The sequence below is a fragment of the Dendrobates tinctorius genome, unplaced genomic scaffold, assembly GCF_039654945.1.
Source record: "Dendrobates tinctorius isolate UK_male_01 unplaced genomic scaffold, ASM3965494v1 ptg000114l, whole genome shotgun sequence".
Taxonomy (NCBI): domain Eukaryota; kingdom Metazoa; phylum Chordata; class Amphibia; order Anura; family Dendrobatidae; genus Dendrobates; species Dendrobates tinctorius.
This window is the reverse complement of record NW_027361782.1, coordinates 16,130,810-16,152,485: the sequence shown is the minus strand read 5'-3', so window position 1 is coordinate 16,152,485 and position 21,676 is coordinate 16,130,810. Positions and strand designations below refer to the sequence as shown.

Sequence of the window (21,676 nt, the reverse complement as noted above, 5' to 3'; positions counted from 1 at the left end):
GAAGCTTAGTCGATGCACGTCCCAGATATGTCATTTTCATATTTCTGTCACTGACGGGGCCCGAGTTATGGCCTCTTTAATATCTCCCATACATACAGCAAGCATATGTTGGACAGACAAAGAAAATTCTCTCTTGCCTAATTAACCTTCCTTCGGGAGGAGGGGGGAAGAGGGCTGAGGAGGGAGAGCAGGAAGGAGTGAGAGAGAGCTGAAGCTTCATGTTACAGGCAAGCCAGGGAAAGATATCCAGGCAGAGAGAAGGAAAGGGGGGGTCAGACCCTCACCACTGGCATAGCTGAGTTCAGTATGTGAATAGAAGATTCTGGAATGTTCCAGAAGGTGTGATGATAGGGAAAATCATACATGATATTCACATTTGTGACAGGCATATTCAGTGGCTGGCATCCACATTTGTACTCTGTGGCTTCGCACTAGGGTAGGGCATATTTTGTGGCCGGCATCCACACTGGTACTCTGTATCTTCGCACTAGGGTAGGGCATATTCCGTGGCCAGCATCCACACTTGTACTCTGTGGCTTTTCACTAGATTAGGGCATATTCCGTGGCCAGCATCCACATTTGTACTCTGTATCTTCACACTAGGGTAGGGCATATTCTGTGGCTGGCATCCACATTTTTACTCTGTATCTTCACACTAGGGTAGGGCATATTACATGGCCGGCATCCACATTTGTACTCTGTGGCTTCGCACTAGAGTAGGGCATATTCCGTGGCCGGCATCCACATTGGTACTTTGAGGTTTTTTACTAGATTAGGGCATATTCCGTGGCTGGCATCCACATTGGTACTCTGTGGCTTTGCACTAGATTAGGGCATATTCCATGGCTGGCATCCTGGACACCCACATGATTACTAGGCCTCCGATTTGTAATTGAGAATGTGCCCAGGATGGATCTGTGTGCTGGCCATTGAAGTTTGCTTTGGTATTGTGTGGATGATGCAGAGTGGCTGCATGGATACCGGAACAGTGACCTTGTAATCTTTTTGCTCGTCCCTAATTGTCTAAAAAAAAAAAAAAATCATTTTGATAATTCTGCCTCTGGCCCTCACCATCATTCTCCATAGAAGCAGCTGAGGGATCAATAGAAGGTTTCTAGTATAAACCGTTCTGCCTTACAGTCATTTTTTACTGTTATGTTGCCTTTGTATTTTTCTTCTTTGCGTTGCTGTTGTAGCTTTGTCTCTCGTGCAGCTCAGAGACTGCAAATAATGGTAATAAGCGGCTCTGCCTGTTGCAGCGCTCGGCTCATTCTCGTGAAATTAGCATGGTGTAGCCGTAATTGCTAGTATTTTTTGTAATTACCCCATGGAAAGGGGTAAATGCACTGCCGCTTGTTGCTCCGCTGATCCCCGATGCCCTTTAGTGACAGACGATCGTTGTGAAAATTAAAAACTCTTTTAGTTCTGCTCAATTGACTCAGAGACATGGATACAATATGTATGAATTAGACGGCACGCGGTTACAGAGGGGAAGGGGGCTTCAATTTACATAGAATCTCCCATCTGATAATATTCAGGAGTAATTGTATTATTGGGGGTGGAGGGTAAAGGGCCTGTCACAATAAGTGATTTCGCTATAACGTCACTGGTTTTGTGACGTTATAGCGATATTGCTAGCGATATCGCTATGTCTGATACTTACCACCGACCGCTCCCCCGCTGTCCATCGCTGATCGCGCGAGAACGTCCTGGGCCGTTTCTCGTCGTCAGCTTCCTGCTGGGCTTCCTGTGGCGCCGACGAGAGACTCGTGGACGCGGGCGGAAGGACGTCAGGATCGCCTCGTCTGACAGGTAAGTAGCGACCCCCGTCCCCTGCGATGTCGCTGGTGTGATCTGCCTGTGTGGCAGCTCACTAGCGACCACTTAGCGATGTACCAGCAATCCTGACCGCGTCATATCACTGGTCGGAATCGCTGGTACATCGCTAAGGGTGACAGTACCTTAAGGAAAATGCAATGTATACTGGCAGATCTGGGTTATGTAGGACTCCCCCACTGTCTCCTTGTAACTTTTATATTTTGTTTATTACAATGTAACAATTTGTGTTGTATCATTCTCTATAACTGCAGATGTGATGAAGTGTAGCAGACAGAGTGGTTCTGTGCTGTATCCAAGGGTGGCAAAAACCAGCAATCCCACGACACACTATATACAAAATATGGGGGACCGTTACTCTTATGAGGGGCCCTGCGGCTCTCGCTTACAGCATTTAGTACTTGCTCTGTGCCGCCCCATGTTTTAGGGTCTGTGGTTATACCTCTTAGTCCCTTCAAAGAAGAAGACAACAGGGTCTCTAGTGTCACCTAGAAGCCATCCCAGAAGTCAATACTGAGTCTGACCCTTTTTATAAAGTCTTGATATTGTAAAACCAAACCAGAATTTTCTCCAAAAAGAAAAGACCTCCATTTACAGGCTGCTGTTTTGGGGTTCTTGCTCCTCATCAGTGCAAATTAGGAGCCTGGTTGGCTGGATGAGAGGCCTGTGATGGAAGAATGGATGACGGGGGAATAAACTTTATGCTTGAGACAATGAAGTCGGCTTGGGGCTTATTCACACATTCCTACAAATCAGTCTAAGCACGGACCGCTAACGCACAGTGTGACTACAGCTCTCCCGACCTGAGCGTGACTGCCTCATATATTTCTATCAGACTGTCAGGCTTGGGTCAGGAGATCTGCAGCCAGTCGGGGCATTGCAGTCCCATGTCAGACCAAAATCCCCGGATGTCTGTATGAGCCCTTAAGGCTGGGCTCACACTTGCGAGTGCAATTCAAGAAACTCGCATCAATACCCGACACTGCCGCCAGCACTCGGGACTGAAGCGTTCAGCTGTATAGAAATACATGCAGCCGCACACTCTGATTCCGAGTGCCGGGTATTGATGCGAGAGACTCACGCTAGTTTCTCGCATTGCAGTTGCAAGAGGGAATCCGGTCTAAGGCCACATGCACACACTGAGTATTTGGTTAGTTTTTTACCCCAGTATTTGTAAGCCAAAACCAGGAGTGGGTGATAAATACAGAAGGGGTGCAAATGTTTCTATTATGCTTTTCCTCTGACTGTTCAACTCCTGGCTTACAAATACTGGGGTAAAAAACTCACCAAATACTCAATGTGTGCATGTGGCCTAAGCCTCATGCCGACATAATTTTTTCCCCATATGGGTTCAATCCATGTTTTTCATGGATAGCACTTGTCCTTATAATCGTCTATGAGACTGTACACGTGTCTAATATTTCCTTAGACTTCTGAGGGCCAGATCAAAATCGGCAATGCAAGTCTAAGGGTCCATGAAAAAATTGGACTGCACTCGAAAGACATCAGATTGTCAGAAAGGAGCAGGTGGAAAAACTTTTTTTTTTCTTCGTGTATGAGAAAAACTTATGAAACTCGGACCAAACTCAGATCAAAATGATCGGTCCATTTTCTTTCATACGTTAAAAAATCTTACGTGTGAATGAGCCTTTAGGGACACTTATATGTCGGGTTAAGCACTCTGTCCGGAAAAGTGCAAAAAACCTCTAAGGCTGGAGTCACACTGCCGAATTTCTCATGCGATAATCGCATCACATAGCACGGACTGGCCGGCACCTCTCCTGACCTGAGCATGACAGCGTGATGGATTACTATGCAGCTGTCAAGGTCAGGAGAGGTGCCGGCCAGGGCAAGTTTTACGATCCGATTCTCGGACGAAAAATACGCCAGTGTGTCTCTGCCCTAATAGAAATTATGGACTGCTTCAAACGTTCCTGCAAATTGGTCTGAGTATGGACCACCACACACGGACTGGCCATGGCTTTCCAAACTCGACTGTCACAACCTGTTGGACATGTATGAAGCTGTGATACTCTACTCCGGAGACTTGTGGTCAGACTGAGCATTGCAGAATGGGTATTGTAATCTGTTCATTCTTGCCACTGCAGTCTGGGCTTTGTGGTCTGGGCTCGGATTTGCACAGATGCCTGAAGCAGGTTAGGGTCTCTATCACAAGGATCTTTGAAGGGTCGATATTGACGTCTATGATTGCTACCTCCAGTAGGTGGCACTAGAGATCCTCATAAATGTTGCCCCCTAGCTCCTGTGGCTGGCAATGTTATTGGGGCCCCTGCAGTTCCCTCTCCTATGAGAGCAATGATAGTATTTCTGGTACAAGATTTTGCAGTTATTACTGGGTGGGAGCTGAGAATACATTGGGGGCAAGGTGTCAGACAATGTGTGTCTGCAAATGTGATCTGTACCTGCGTCCCTGTGCAGCCCCATACACTTGTCCACATTGAGGATGGGTGCACTGTCTGTGTGCCATGCAGATCAACGAAACTAGCACCATATCTTCAGGAAAATGGCCAATGGTGCATGTGTAGTAAGACATTGACTTATTGCTCAGTGTATTGTGTGCAGTCATTTACCTATACTGATACATTGTAACAGAATATGAGGACTGCTGAGAGAGTTGCTCTGCTGACGTGTTTAGCGCACTGCATTCTTCATACATCTGTGCTGACATTTTGGCCAAATTTTTGCTTTATCGGCCTATTGTCACGTATGCTGGCGGTTGTTTATGTTTATTTTTGTTTATTTTTGTGCCACCATCTTTTCTTTATTTTGACCTGGATTTATTGCAGGTGAAGTTGACCGGCAGCTGAATTCAGGATGCGTTACGTGGCGCAACGGTGGCACGCTACTGCAGATGGCTCCGTCCGCCCGGATGTTCTGCTGCTGCTTTGTTGGCCGAGTGTCAGACAAACTGTTAGCAAAGCCGAATACGTCCCAATATCGTAGATTACCCTGAGCGCTAATACTGCTCAGAAGCCGGGCGTGCGGAAAGTGATCACAATTCCTCTGTAAGAATTCTAGACAAGTCTTAAGAGCTTAATTTCGGCTTTAGTACAGAGGTAATCTACAGGACGCCATTACCAGTCCTCTGCTGCTCACATGGGAGGAGGCCGGAGAGCGCTGAGTCCGCCACCATCTACTGCACACTCAGTCCACTAACCCTAATGATTTAATTAATGAGGGGTCGAGCATCGCTCCTCCTTCATTATCCTCTGCGCCTGACAACCTCCAACTCTATATGCAGGGAAAAAAATATTTGGAAACAGTCATTAAGTAGATTTCACCTGCTGCTGTTGACAGATCTTATTATTAAGTATCTATTGCTGTTAAAAGTGCACATAGAAACTCCCCGATTTCATGATCTTATGATTATTATATGCAGCCATAATAGTCTAATAATTATATCGGTACCAAATACGTTCATGGACTAAGAAGACAATTTAATGGGTTAATTGGGAGACTAAAAGAGATCTGCTGACCAGGGGCGGACAGACCATGGTGGGACAATGGTGGAATTGTGCACTAGAAGAAGCCATTGGACTGCAGAGGGTCCATGTACTACACAGGGGTCTCGTCTCTGCAGGGAAGTACAGATGTAGCAGAGGTTTGTTTGTCCGGTCAGCTGTAATTGTGATGTGGCCCCACTTACCATCGCCATGCATTATATATTCCAGACTAGACGCCCACCGCATCACCATTACTATCAAAGTATATCCTGAAAGAAATGAATGCAAATCTGTACTGAGAGAATCAGATCCGTCACAAGCAACGTGCTGACTGTGATCTTATTGTATACTACATAGGGTAAAATTGAGCAAACAAGAGATCGGCTTTGTTCATACCTTGCAGCCTCAGGTTTCCAAAATTGCAGAAAAAAAAGTTGTGATATTACCGGAATTGCGCCAAAACGCATCACGGCCGCAGAGTGTGAACACAGCCGTAATGTAGGGTGTTCTAAAGATGACGGGCATCAGCAGATTATAGAGGAAAGGTTCGCCCAAGGTAGCGTGTCACTTTAATATGCAGCTAATACTGCGGGGATCGGAGGAGCGGCGGCTCTCCACGATGGACTTCAGGTTGGAATCTCTCCAAAGTCTTCCCATAATATTTTATAGGGCTGCGGGGAAATCTAACACATTAAAACGTATATGAAAATGTCTGAATATACGGAGTTGCAGCAAGTTCCTCAGACGGCCGCAGCACAAGACGAAGACGATGGGAATGATTGTACCTGATGACACAGAATAATATAAGCACTTCTCACCCTCACTTCTCGCCTCCTGCCTTTGATTGATAGGTCTGTCCATCACTTTTGTGAGATCCTGGCGGTGGGTGGCGGATGATGGAGGTCAGACTCACCTGTCAATCAAATGCAGGAAGATCATAGTCGACGTGGAATAAGAAGTGCTGCAGCAGAGCTGGAAGTTCTTGGTGCACTAGTGGCCATGTACATATTTCAATGACTGATTGCTAGACCCAAGGTCTTGTTTTGCTCAGTGCCAGAGTGACAGAGTGCCTACCCCGCCATCATTTTACATACAGTTCCTCTCTTTATAAAGGGCTGAGCTTATTCCCTTCAGGGCCACATGAGAGATCGGCTCTCTTTTGTGCATTTTGATACATTTAATCGGTCACATGTCCCATCATTGGATCTTCACATGCCTCGTCATTGGATCTTCACATGCCCCATCATTGGATCGTCGCATGCCCCAACATTGGATCGTCGCATGCCCCATCATTGGATCGTCGCATGCCCCATCATTGGATCTTCACATGCCCCGTCATTGGATCTTCACATGCCCCGTCATTGGATCTTCACATGCCCCATCATTGGATCGTCGTATGCCCCATCATTGGATCTTCACATGCCCCGTCATTGGATCTTCACATGCCCCGTCATTGGATCTTCACATGCCCCGTCTTTGGATCTTAACATGCCCCATCATTGGGTCTTCACATGCCCCATCACTGGGTCTTCACATGGCCTGTCATTGGGTCTTCTCATGCCCCGTCATTGGGTCTTCACATGTCCCGTCATTGGATCTTCACATGCCCCTTCATTGGATCTTCACATGCCCGTCATTGGTTCTTCACATGCCCTGTCATTGGGTCTTCACATGCCCCGTCATTGGGTCTTCACATTCCCCATCATTGGGTCTTCTCATGCCCCGTCATTGGGTCTTGACATGCCCAATCACTGGGTCTTTACATGGCCCATCATTGGGTCTTCTCATGCCCCATCACTGGGTCTTCTCATGCCCCATCATTGGTTCTTCACATGTCCCGTCATTGGATCTTCACATGCCCCTTCATTGGATCTCCAAATGCCCCGTCATTGGGTCTTCACATGCCCCGTCATTTGGTCATTGGGTCTTCACATTCCCCGTCATTGGATGTTCACACGCCCCATCATTGGGTCTTCACACGCCCGATCATTGGATCTTTACATGCCCCATCATTGGGTCTTCACACGCTACATCATTGGTCTTCACATGCCCCGTCATTGGATCTTCACATGCCCCGTCATTGGATCTTCACATGCCCCGTCATTGGATCTTCACATGCCCCGTCATTAGATCTTCACATACCCCGTCATTGGATCTTTTCTTGTTTTTGTTATTTTTTCTTCTGTTTTGGAGTTTTATTAACCAGTTATTTTTAATGTGACTTTAAGTCTTTCTGCTCCACTTCCTCTGCCATTCTGCGCCTGTCAGCCCCTCGCTCATGATTCTTGCTGCCACCATTGTTGTGCAATTCCTTTGTAATGCCATTTGTATTCCAGCTGTTCCCTGTCATCAGTTGTAGGATTAGACACGAGACTCGATCAGACACTGTGGGGTCACATTGCACAAAGTAAATTGAAATCGTCTTTTTATTGCATTTTGTTTCTTACCTCTTAATTTGCAAATCGCTCGCCGGATTGTTTTCATGCTCTTTTGCTTATGGTTCAGTTTTGGTTTTACTTTAATTTAGAAGATTTAAAAACAATGCAGAAGTCCCCGGCGAAAACTGAGAGGTGGCGGATGGGCCAGAGATGGCAGAAAGAGGCCATGTGTGGATGATGGGGCAGGTTAGCTAATGGAGGAGAGACGCGCGTCAGTGCATTCTTGCTGCTAACGCCAAATGCAATGTCGGCACTGCAGCCACATTACAGATAACCTGCTTATCGAGCAGGAGATAAAGGGGTTGTCTGGTCACAATATACCAGTGATGACTTTTTCTGTAGCATAAGTCATTAATATCAGATCGGTGGGGTTCTGACACCCAGCACCTCCACGATCAGCATGAGCAAAAATCGGTACTCCGTGATTGCTGGACCTGTGCTCTGCCAACATCCACAAAGCTCCAAGTATCGCCGGCTTCTCTTGTGATTAGTCAACGTCATGCATCTCACCACAATGTTGTGCTTGGCTTACTACTGAAAAGAGGCGCTGTGGAGGCCAGCAGCTTGGTGGAGGTCCGATGTGGCCCCTGGAATTATTATAACAGCTGATCGGTGTTTGGGGGTGCTGGTTGATGGACGCCACCAGACATTAATGACCTATCATATGTGCAGGTTTTCAATGTGTTTGGACTGGACAACTCCTCTTGTACTCCAATTACAGCTAAAGCTGCTTCCAGATCTTTACCGATGTCCTAGGAGGATGCCGGACATTTTCTTGCTGTCTTATTTTGGTTACAATTTGTCAAGTCCGTGCTTTGATAAAGGTGCAGTGAAGGATATGTAGCGCTCCCACCAGAGTTTTCGCATGACACATCCTCTAGTCACATCCAAAGCTGCATTCAGAATTTTGCTGGATCATGATTGTTTAGTATTTTTGTAGAACTTGCTTTGCTTATCCACCCCTGGACCAGTCCATTTTCATGAAGTGTTTTTTTTCTGCTCAAAAATTACCTTAAAGGGGTTTATCTTGTTAAATGAGTAAAATGGCAAAGTACTTTTGTTGTGTTCTGCTCATCACCTGTTACCTCTGCAGTCTATCAGCAGTGGCTGGCAAGGACAGCAGTGCTTACGAGATCATTGTTTTACAGCAGCGTTTCCCAAGCTCCGTCCTCACGGCACCAACACATCATGTTTTTAAAAACACATGTGACATGCACAAATGTGAACAAGTCGGTCGGACAGTGTTCATACCACCCACTGACTAAAACACAAAAAGAAAGCACAGAATAACAAATGTGCAAAAATACCCTGCAGTAAAAAATAGGACAGTAATCAGCAAGTGCTGGTAAAAAGATGACAACAAATACAGGGTATTTAGTCAATATGTTTTTTTGCAAAAAAGTGTATACCAAGCCACTCCACCTCGTCAAGGTAACCCTTAATGGAGCAGTCCCTATCTAATGTATTTAAAGCCTGAACATATGAACAGTGTCTAAATGGACAGGATTCAGACAGGCGCACCTGGGGCAGTTACCGATGGCTTGATAATAATTCCGTCACTTTTGCAATACTAAGGAGACCCTGAAAACATGATGGATTGGCGTCTGGGAGGACGGGAGTTTGGGGAACGCTGCTCTAGAGCTTGGTAGCACTGCTGAAAACTTGGCTTGATTGCTAGATCTGCCATCTTCATTGTCATTGCGCTCCTCCAGTGCAAAGCTGCCGGTCAGAGATCACACAGTACAAGCCAATGGTTCCACACTATGTCAATCAGTAGGAGTCGGGAGACAGATGAGCTGTAAATGCCTGAAAATGAAACAAGCCCTTTAAGTGCATTTTTATACGTGTCCTATTCATGCCCACTAGTGCGGCTCAGTGGTCTGGTGTGGAAGAAACTGCATCTGCTGTAATGCACCGCATGATGTCAGATCAGCTGATGGTGGAGAAGGGACTGGAGTATAAAATGTGTAAATCAGTATCAGGGGAATAAATCAGAAAATTTGCATTCTTTTTCTGCTGCTTGTTAAGCACCTTAATACACTATGGTTCTCCAGCATGAGCAATGATGATGGTAACGACAGCCTCGCTGTAACTCGCTGCAGGGATCTCATTCGTGGCAATGACTATTTGCTACATTGTTGCAGTTTATATATAGTGCCGCTGCATGCAGTGATATCAGAATGAATCCTGTTATCATTCATGGGAAGTTGGTAAAATTAGGAAGGGGGATGTGAGCGGGCTGTGGATGAGCGCGGCCTGCGCATGAGCGCGGTTTACGGATGAGCGCGGTCTACGGATGAGCGCGGTCTACGGATGAGCGCGGTTTACGGATGAGCGAGGTTTACGGATGAGCGAGGTTTACGGATGAGCGAGGTCTAGGGATGAGTACGGTCTACAGATGAGCGTGGTCTAAGGATTAGCGTGGTCTACTCATGAGCGTTATCTAAGGATGAGCGTGGTCTACAGATGAGTTTGGTCTACACATGAGCGTGGTCTTCGCCAGGGTCAGTATGGATATATATACACACATACACATACCTCCCATATAGTCCCTGAGCCTCGGCACAGTGGTGGCACTGAGAGAGTTTGTGGTCTGTTCCCTCATTGACAGTTTGGATTGTTCTACGACATTTAATCAGCAAGTCGGTGAAAATTAACTTCTCCTCGTAAAAAGCCGTAAACTCCAACTGCGCTTTTCTCCTCTCCGATTGATACTATTGAACTGAAACAAACAATCTCCGGAGAGTTCTGCACATTTCCAGAACAGCTGCACCAGCCGTGCCAGGATCACTTTTCCCAGGGTCTGAAATACGCTGGATAGATTGTCAGCTCTGCGACTCGGAGCCTGCAATTATGTTATACTCAAAGGGGCAAACAATAAACCAGAGACGTGACCTAAACCTAACCCCTTATCCTTGGGTCAATGCAAAATTTGAAACCAAACCCCAAGAACTGTCAGTAATTTATAGTGCGGCTATCCTCTTATAAGGCAGTAGAACCATTGGGCCACTAGATATATCAGTGTCCAGATACAAATGCAACCTCTGAACCTCATCACATCCCCAAAAAGCACACAGTAATGGTATAATACACACAGTGATGTCACAGTACAGAGATAATACATACAGTAATGTCACAGTATAGGCATAATACACACAGTAATGTCACAGTACAGAGATAATACACAAAGTGATGTCACAGTACAGAGATAATACACACAGTAATTTCACAGTATAAGGATAATTCACACAGTAATGTCACAGTACAGAGATAATACACACAATGATGTCACAGTACAGAGATAATACACAGTGATGTCACGGTACAGAGATAATATAAAAAGTGATGTCACAGTACAGGGACAATACGCACAGTGATGTCGCAATACAGAGATAATGCACACAGTGATGTCACAGTACAGGGATAATACATAGTGATGACACAGTACAGGGATAATGCACACATTGATGTCACAGTACAGGGGTAATACATAGTGATGTCACAGTACAGAGATAATACATACAGTGATGTCACAAAACAGGGATAATACACACAATGATGTCACATTACAGAGATAATGCACACACTGATGTCACAGTACCGGGATAATATACACAGTGATGTCACAAAACAGAGATAATACACACAATGATGTCACAGTACAGAAATAATACACACAGTGATGTCACAGTACAGGGATAATACACAATGATGTCACAGTACAGAGACAATACACACAGTGATATCACAGTACAGGGATAATACACAAAATGACGTCACAGTACAGAGATAATATATGTGGTGTCGCTGAGGGTCCGGTCGCCACAGAGGTACTGCACCTCATCCAGAAGTGTGGTATCCCACCCTCAGGTAAGGAAGGATCACCACCCAGGACTCCTAACACTGCACTCATCACACACACTAGCTAGTCAGGGCACCTGGGCGTACCCTTCTGGAGAATGGCCTCATCCCAGACTGTCTAGGAAAGGGTGTGGGGGGTTAGTGTGGAAGGTAGGTAGAGTGGGAGGAGCTTAGGTAGTGGAGTGATAGTTGGGCATCCAATCAGATTGAGAAAGGTGACAGTTGGTGGGAGGAGCTAGTTCTGAGGTAAAGAGATCCTTCCAGAAACTAGTCAGTCGGTGACAGGACCAGGGAGAGAGCAGGATCTTGTCCACGCTCTTGGACTGGGAAGAAGATGTCCTAGGGGCACGGGTAGTGCGACTGGCCACCCGTGGAGCCCGCGTTCCGGAAGGAAAGGATCTGGCCAAAGTGGGGTAGCTGGCCCCTGAAACTAGAGGAGGATTATAGGACTCAGCTAGAAAGCTGGAGGCTGAGGTAATGTTAAGTGCCTCAGCCACAGCCACAAGCACCCTCCAAAAGGCAGCGGTATGAGTAATGGACCTCGGGGCCTGACCCACGTCGCCTGAGGAGATCCGTGGCTACCAGCTGGGGGCACTACTTGTGAAGGCACAGGGCAGGGAAAGTAAGGAGAATTCAGCGCAGAGACACGGCCTTGAGAGAAGACACAAGGAGGAGTCCTGAAAGGTGTACCCAATCTGCCTGGGAGTTTGCCGGACCCCTCGTAGGACGCAGCACTAAGTGGATCAACGTGTACACGAAACTTGTGAGTAAAAACCCAGAAACTGCACCTGTGTCCTTGGAGTGATTTTACAACTGCCTGCCTCACACTGCAAACACCGTCACCGGCTCAACTGCCCTTGGACACAGCTGTACCCGTGGAGAGCTTCACCATCTTAGCTGCTAAATCATCATCCCAGAGGGTCTGCATCGCAGCGTCGGCTATCCTAGCCGAGTACCACAGGTGGCGTCACGATTCCCTTTTTCCTAATTCATTTTCCTACCATCTTCCCCTTCATCTGAACTTCCATCATCTACACTGGACACCCAGGGCCACGGACCGGGTCACCATCACCACCGTGGCACACTTCCCGTCTGAAAGAGCCTGACCGACCCGGTACCGAGTTCCCCTGGCCCTGGGGGCGTTCCATATACACAGTGATGTCACAGTACAGGGATAATACACCCAATGATGTCACATTACAGAGATAATTCACACACTGATGTCACAGTACAGGGATAATACATATTGATGTCACAGTACAGAGATAATACACACAATGATGTCACAGTACAGGGATAATACACACAGTGATGTCATTAGGGATTTAGTGCTCTGCTTTGGCTTGTGTTAGATATAGCCGTTGTACAGAGCAGCCGCTGTTAGTTTGCAGTCATGAAAATCACTCAGGAGAATTTGGAAACCTTCCAGGGTTAATTTGCATAATGTATATTTCCCTACAAACCGCAAAATGTATAGAGAATGTTTTATTATCCTGCCAATAAAAGGGAAACATCAGCAATAACTACAGAAGAACAATAATAAAATCTCCGCTCTCCACAAGAAAACCAATTATTTCCTGTAAAAATCTGAAATTCAGAAGTTTATACCAATCATCAAAAATGTCTAGGAGGCCGTGCCGCTTACCTCTGCACAGCACCCATCCCTGCAGCCACCTAAGGACACAGACAAGGAGCGTATCTGCTTGTGTTGACATCTGTGCCCCTCCTAATGGGTAAGGGGAACCTGCCATACAGTGCATACATACTACCGCCATACTGTACTACGTATATAGCTATGGCATAGTGCAGTACACTGAAAAGACAGATGCCATAGGGCTAATAAATAATAGTACTGTAAGATACCTACAGAATACCGCCACATGGTGCCAATAGCCTATATAATAGTAACAGATAGAGAAGGCCGTACCAACATGTAATGGGGCCACATGGTGCTCAGATATCAGTGCCATGGAATAGTTACATAATTCTGCTATCCAGTGAATAAATAATTGTCCTATATATTGTACACAAGTGTCATAAAGTGCTCAGTTATCAGTATGGTGCCCACATAATGACACGACATGGCAGTTTGCACCAGTTTTCTAGCACGAAACTGCTTGACATGTGACACAATGTTTGCAAATCTTGTATATGAAAAGTGGTCGGAAGCTAGCCAGGAGGGGCGGAGGGTTACACCAGCCTCTAACCAGTGATCATTTATAGCGGAGGCACATGGCAGCTGACGGATGCGCCAAATTCATCATCATGCGCTCACTTCTTGGCGTATTATGTGCATCTTACTTCAGTGCTCTCTTCATGTACTTGGGTGCAAAATGCAATTCTTGATGAATCGGAGATATAGAGCCGGATACATGATTGCATTTGCTCTTTTTGTCTCATCTTTTGTGTTTTTCATTTGCCCCTTTATTGTTCTTTTAATTGCACCTTTGTCTTTTGTTTCTTTATTCCCAATTGTGTTCAGGGTTTGGGATTTTCAAGAAGTTTTTGGCCGATTCATCAATTGCAACTTTTTAAAAAATTGCAAAATATTTGTGCAAGTGTTCTCCAGTCTTGCCCTTGGAAAGATTTTATGTACATCTGTAATTTTTGCACAAAGTTTACAACATTTTGGAGGTCCTTCTGACCTTTTGCACTAAAAAGTAGTAAAAAAAAAAAAAAAAGTTATTAATCAGATTAAAGAGTACTTTTTGACTTTGCGACCAATTCATGAAAGGCGTGCGCCATTTTAACAAATTTGGAGCAGAAAATGTCCACAAATAAAACAAGACAAAAAAAGAAAAGTGACTTAAAAAAATGTAAAAGCTGAATGTGGACCCTTATAACTGTAATAGTGACATATAGTGCCCAAGTGACAGCTACATTACCTCTACATAATACCGCCATACAGTGACCATATGGTAATCCCATACTGTAATCCCAGGAGAGTCTGTTGTATAATTCAGAGTGCCTAATTAATGCCATAAAAGTGGCCATATAAGTTTTTGACAAGGTCCCCAGTGGCGAGTGCAGTATGGACCCTGCTTGACAGAAACTGCCCATTGCCCTTCCAGCCCAGGGCACGATCATGCCCTAATTAGTATATCTTAGACATTGTGAGCACATCATATCAGCATCCGAGCCGCTACTGAAATGAATTGTTTATTTTTGTAATGTATTTGGCTAAATAAATTGCAAATTAAAATAAAACTCTTCGTTTGGAGGGTTTTCTTTGGCATCCGCCCGTCGCCTTGTTAGCGATTTCTTAAGTTAATAAGTTATAAGTATATTTTCGGGAATTTATTTTCATGCTTACTGGCAGCGCGGACCCATCTGGGTGAGAAAATTAGATTAACATCTCTAAAAGTGTATTTAATTTATTAGCTTAACCCGCTTTAAGGAACGGATAATGTAATTATGCTTATTCGCATGCAGACGAAAGTTACCGAGAAGTATGGAAAGTAGATGGGTGGGAGGGAGCAAATCACCCCCGGGGCTGCCATAATGTGGGGGGGGAAACCTGCTCATTAGTTGCAAAACATAATTCAACGTCAAAAACATTTCATAGCTGAAATCTGTGTAAAAAGTCAAACAAGGCTGAAGTTGTGGGAGTGGAGGCTTTCTCCAACCTGTTTAATACCCTATGTAACTTTGCAAATACTTTGCTTTTTTGTTTTTGGATCAGTTTTGGACGAGTAGATGAAATGATACATTTCCGAGCATTGGTTCTTCTGTAATTGCTAACATTGGGGCAACATAGACCACTTCGATCATGGGTTCAGTGTTGAATCTGGTCATCAGCATGGTGCAAATAAAGTGCCCAACATCTCCTAAACAGTTAGGTCCCCAGGTTGCTGCCCAGATACACAGCCTGCTACATGGGCCTTCCCAGAATCAGACCCACAGGGTCTATTTACACCTTTGGCCTGGGACAGCTCATAGAATCTCATGGCTTTCAGTATCATCTTTATGCTGATGACACACAGATCTACATCTCTGGACCAGATATCACCTCCCTACTAACCAGAATCCCTCAATGTCTGTCCACTATTTCATCCTTCTTCTCCACTAGATATCTGAAACTCAACATGGACAAAACAGAATTCATCATCTTTCCCCCATCTCACGTGACCCCCCCTACGAACCTATCAATTACAGTAAATGACTGCCCACTCTCCCCAGTCCCACAAGCTCGCTGCCTCGGAGTAATCCTTGATGCTGATCTCTCCTTCAAACCACATATCCAAACCCTTTCCACTTCCTGCCGACTTCAACTCAAAAATATTTCACGCATCCGTTCATTCCTCACCCAAGAATCTGCAAAAACCCTAGTCCATGCCCTCATCATCTCTCGCCTTGACTACTGCAACCTCATGCTCTGCGGCCTCCCCTCAAACACTCTCGCACCCCTCCAATCTATTCTAAACTCTGCTGCCCGACTAATCCACCTGTCCCCCCGCTATTCCCCAGCTTCTCCCCTCTGTCAATCCCTTCACTGGCTCCCAATTGCCCAGAGACTCCATTACAAAACCCTAACCATGACATACAAAGCCATCCACAACTTGTCTCCTCCATACATCTGTGACCTCGTCTCCCGGTACTTTCCTGCACGCAACCTCCGATCCTCACAAGATCTCCTTCTCTACTCCCCTCTTATCTCCTCTTCCCACAATCGCATACAAGATTTCTCTCGCGCATCACCCCTACTCTGGAACTCTCTACCACAACATATCAGACTCTCACCTACCATCGAAACCTTCAAAAAGAGCCTGAAGACCCACCTCTTCCGACAAGCCTACAACCTGCAGTAACCACCGATCGACCAAACCGCTGCACGACCAGCTCTACCCTCGCCTACTGTATTATCACCCATCCCTTGAAGATTGTGAGCCCTCGCGGGCAGGGTCCTCTCTCCTCCTGTACCAGTTATGACTTGTATTGTTTAAGATTATTGTACTTGTTTTTATGTATACCCCCCTCACATGTAAAGCGCCATGGAATAAATGGCGCTATAACAATAAATAATAATAATAATAATAATAATAATAATAATAATATAATGTCAGGTATGGAACACTTGGGTGTCAGTAATGTTGGGTGATAATGGTCTCCATGGATGGTTTGACTTGCACTGATGGAAGGTTGCAGTTGATTGGTTCTTTTATTGATACTTTTTGATTGTGTTGTACTTGACATCATGGTTCCAAAAAATATTTAATTTTTGTTGTTGTTTTTTTATTTCAGAGCCAAAATGTCTTTGGACTCGATGTCATTGAAACCCCTGAAGGAGACAAGTGGCCCCAACTTATTGTCCAGCAGAGTTTGGACAGGGAACAGAGGGATACTTACGTCATGAAGATCAAAGTGGAAGATGGTGGGAATCCTCCAAGATCCAGTACGGCCATTTTACAAGTCACCGTCACCGACGTCAATGATAACCGTCCTGTTTTTAAGGATAAAGACATTGAGGTGAATATTCCAGAAGATGCAGCTGTGGGGACGTCCGTCACACAACTTCATGCCACAGATGCCGACCTCGGCTCCAATGCCAAGATTCATTTTTATTTTGGAAACCAAATCACCAACATTGCCAGGCGACATTTTGCCATTGATAACAATACTGGATTAATTACAGTTAAGGAGCCCCTGGACCGGGAAGAATCTCACTTCCATAAATTGACAGTCTTGGCGAGTGATGGCAGTTCGACTCCATCGCGAGCCACCGTCACCATAAACATCACCGACATAAACGATAACATTCCGTCTATCGATACAAGGTATATCATAAACCCAGTGAATGGAACCGTGCAAATATCCGAGAAGGCTCCAATAAATACAAAAATCGCCCTGATCACCGTTACCGATAAGGATGCCGATCTCAATGGCAAGGTGACTTGTTTCACAGACCATGACGTTCCATTCAGGTTAAAGCCCGTGTTTGACAATCAGTTTCTATTGGAAACAGCCGCCCCTCTGGATTATGAAACCATGAGGGAATATGCAATCAAAATTGTTGCCTCCGATTCTGGAAAGCCACCTCTCAACCAGTCTGCCATGCTTCTTATTAAAGTAAAGGATGAGAACGACAATCCTCCAGTTTTTACTCTTCCAGTCATTGGTCTGTCTTTTATTGAAAACAACCCACCTGGCACCGAACTGACCAAAATCAGTGCAACTGATGCAGACAGCGGCCGTAATGCCGAGCTCAGTTATATGCTGGGCCCAAATGCACCAACCATATTTAACCTTGATAGGCGGACGGGTATTCTCACCGCCGTAAGGAAACTGGACAGGGAGAAGCAGGACCGGTATACCTTTACCGTCATTGCTAGAGACAATGGAATGCCTTCACTACAAACCAACACCACCGTGACCTTATCAGTCTTGGATCAAAATGATAACAGTCCCTCATTCACCCATAATGAATACAACTTTTATGTGCCAGAAAATCTACCCACCTATGGCACCGTTGGTCTCATCACGGTAACGGATGAAGATTTAGGCGAGAATGCTGAGTTTACGCTCTCACTTCTAAATGCAAGGGATAATTTTATAATTGATCCCCATACAGGGGTCATCAAGCCAAATATAACCTTTGACAGGGAGCAGCAAGGTTCCTATACCTTTCAGGTGAAAGCGGTGGATCGAGGAACTCCTCAAAAGTCTTCAACCGTAAAAGTGACTATATTTGTTGAGGACGTCAACGATAACCGGCCCGTATTCGTCATCCCGTCCACTAATTATTCATATGAATTGGTGCCAACGTCAACCAACCCAGGCTCTGTTGTAACCAAAGTCTTTGCCGTGGATAATGACACCGGGATAAATGCTGATTTACGTTACAGTATTGTAGGAGGAAACTCAAGGGGTTTATTCACCATTGATGAAAGGAGTGGGAATATTAGCTTGAAGGAGAAAATTCTGGCTGGCGATCATGGCTTACACCGGCTAATCATAAAAGTGAATGACTCGGGGAAGCCCGAGCCGTTTCACACTCTTGCTCTTGTCCACTTGTTTGTCAATGAAACCATCACCAATGGATCTTACGTTCAAGAACTTGTAAGAAGAAACATGGAGACACCGGTGGGACAGAACATTGGAGATGGAGAGATAACACCGCAAACAAATGACTACGTCAAAATCATCATTGCAATCATCGCAGGGACCATGACCGTGATTTTGGTCATTTTTGTAACCGCTCTGGTTCGTTGTCGCCAGACTCCACGCCATAAAGTGGTTCAGAAGAATAAGCAGAGCGGGGAGTGGGTTTCTCCAAACCAGGAAAACAGGCAAATTAAGAAAAAGAGGAAGAAGAAGAAGCGCTCTCCAAAAAACCTCCTCCTCAATTTCGTTACTATAGAAGAATCTAAGACTGAGGATCCTGCCCATGAACACATCAACGGCACGTTGGACATCCCGGTGGAGTTAGAAGAGCAAACTATGGGGAAATACAATTGGGGCACAACTCCAACCACATTCAAACCCGATAGTCCAGATCTGGCCAAGCACTACAAGTCCGCTTCTCCACAACCAACCTTCCAGATAAAGCCTGAAACACCGGTTCCTCCCAAAAAACATCATGTCATTCAGGAACTACCACTGGACAACACATTTGTTGTGGGCTGTGACTCATTGTCCAAGTGTTCCTCCAGCAGCTCGGATCCTTACAGTGTCTCGGAGTGCAGCTGTCAGGGAGGCTTCAAGGCACCTGGTCCTATCCACACACGACAGGTAATTTAGAAAAAATATTCCTTTTGTGCTGTTTATTTCTGGAATTTTGCAACTTTACTTTGTTCTAACTGCTTTTTCTGCCTTAGAAACCTTTGCATCGTAGCCAAGGAACTAGTCACTGCTTGGCGGAGGCTTAAATCTCAAACACCTACTGATTCATCAATGCTAGAGCTAGTTTCAGATATGGGCTTTTTTTCTTTTTTTTGCAGAGCTTTTTAGTACTTTTTTATGTTTTTGTTGTTTTTGAAGTTTTTGTGGCCGGTGGGGGAGAGTGAATGCATTACGAGCTGCAGGATTATCTGACATTTTACACTTTCTATGCGTTTTGTAAGCTCCTGGTATTTTTATCTAAACACAGCAAGCTTTATGTGTGATGTATTATCACTTGTGCCTCCCTATATAAATCTAACACATAAAATGAATACACGTTTGTATAAATAATGAAGGAAGCCATCACATCTTGTCTGGTGGAATTGACGTCCTATACAAGTAGCATCGTAGCCACTGCGGCCTGCAGATGGCAATGCAGCTCTCTGCACTTGTGGTTGAAGATTCTGAAGAAACAATGTGAGGGCAGTAACTGGATTGTGTGCGTAGGACCCGGTCATATAGGCCATGTGCAAAGCAATAAAGCTGTGCACAATCTGATAAGGACACCTTAATGGTAATGGAATGGCCGCTACCGCCGGACTGAGCCTTATTGCAGGCTGTTCTCCAGGAGGATGGCTTTCTTAAGGAAAAGCAATGAGCAGAAGGTAAGGAGGGTAATGCAGGAGCTCCCAATTTTCTTTATGAAGGAGCATTATCAGATTAATGGGGCTCAGTCTAGATAGAGACCTAGATAGTCTAGATAGAGACCAGAGGCTGAAGTGCCGGTTCATTGCCGATGTTCTCCTGGTGCATGCAATGGGTCCACCATAGCTATAGAAAGACATCAGACAATGCATGCATCAACTATGGGGAGGCCGTCTCTGCCAGAAATAATGGTGGCGAAAAGCAAACCCTTATTGCTAAAGGTGGTGATATATTGGAGTTGGCACCATTCCTGGTTTCTTACGAGTCCTCATAATGACCTGTTACACCACGTAGCATCGATGTAAATACTTATGTTCCCAAAAAAATGAGAAAAGTATTCAAGGAGTGATACCTTTATTGGCTAACCAGAGAAATTATATTTGCAAGCTTTCAGAGCTCAAAAGGCCCCTTCATCAGGCTGATTACAAGTGTAATTTTGGGCTAACACGGTATCACAATATTATTTTGTACATCGTAAGAATGGAAGATACCCCAATGTACCAAACTTTATTTTTTTCATTTGTATTAAGCCTGATGAAGGGGCCTTTTGAGCCTTGAAAGCTTGCAAATGTATTTTCCCTGGTTAGCCAATAAAGGTATCACTCCTTGAATACTTTTGTCATTTTTTGGGGGACATAAGTATTTACATCGATTTTTCTGGCTAGCACGGTACCACAATATTATTTTGTATTGTACCGTGTAGCATGTTATGGTAAACTAGCCATATCTTGTATTTTCATCTCCTTTCATCATTTGCCAGCATTCAACCTTCCGTCCCTTTCTTCCATCATTCATAGTAATCATTCTCGCTTGGTGGAGAGTGCGCTATGTGGACCCCCCCAAAAAAACAGATCCACCTGATGCTTTCCCGGTAGTTATACACATGGTTTAAAGTGTTTCATACTGTAATTAAAGGGTGCGAGGAGCTGAACCTATGAAACCTTGTAAAGAGAGGTCTATGGCCATGTATGGACGGCCATTGTGAGAGCAGAAACCATGAAATCAGGGACAAGGTCTGACAAAATAGCCACTAAATGATTGATATATCGTATATTAAACCATGTGACTATATTGCTATGAATGTATCCGGAGTAAGGGTTGGATTGTGGTTCCCTGTACGGTGAGAACTGTAGCCATAGATAACATTATGGGCGCAGAGCCCATCACATAAAGATCAAGAGCTGACAAAGTAACAAAACATAGTGCTAAAATAGATACAATGCAGGGGTGACCCGTCCACAGCATCGGACCATGCAGTTACTGTGGGGTCCATGACTCACGAGGGTCCGGTGCTGCACGGTCATTGCAATTTCAGGGGTGTGCTCATCCTCAGCATGTGGGCACCATTAAACAGAGCGGTGGATCAGGGAGTCAAACAGCACAATTCAACCTGAGCTTGAGTGTGAGGCCAGGCCAGCTGCAGGTGCGAGAATGTTATTACAATACGCCTACTGTGCAAAGTTCTCACACTGCACAGACGAGAAAAGCCCCGGGGGGAGCGAGTGTAGGTACATAGTGTTTGTTACATATCAATACTGGTGGGAGAATCATAAG

At 45.1% G+C, this 21,676-nt stretch overlaps 1 protein-coding gene across 6 annotated transcripts in view; it reads left to right on the top strand.

The window, feature by feature from the left end:
- The window catches only part of LOC141101061 (protocadherin-11 X-linked-like), a 1,762,603-nt gene that overhangs the window by 240,796 nt on the left and 1,500,131 nt on the right, over positions 1-21,676 (top strand). For 5 of the 6 annotated variants that reach the window (XM_073589871.1, XM_073589870.1, XM_073589874.1 and 2 more), the window contains exon 3: positions 16,841-19,327. In XM_073589871.1, coding sequence (XP_073445972.1) covers positions 16,841-19,327 — 2,487 coding nt within the window. Of the gene's footprint in view, positions 1-16,840; positions 19,328-19,413; positions 20,411-21,676 lie in introns of those variants that run through there. The other variant, XM_073589873.1, reaches the window with a different exon arrangement.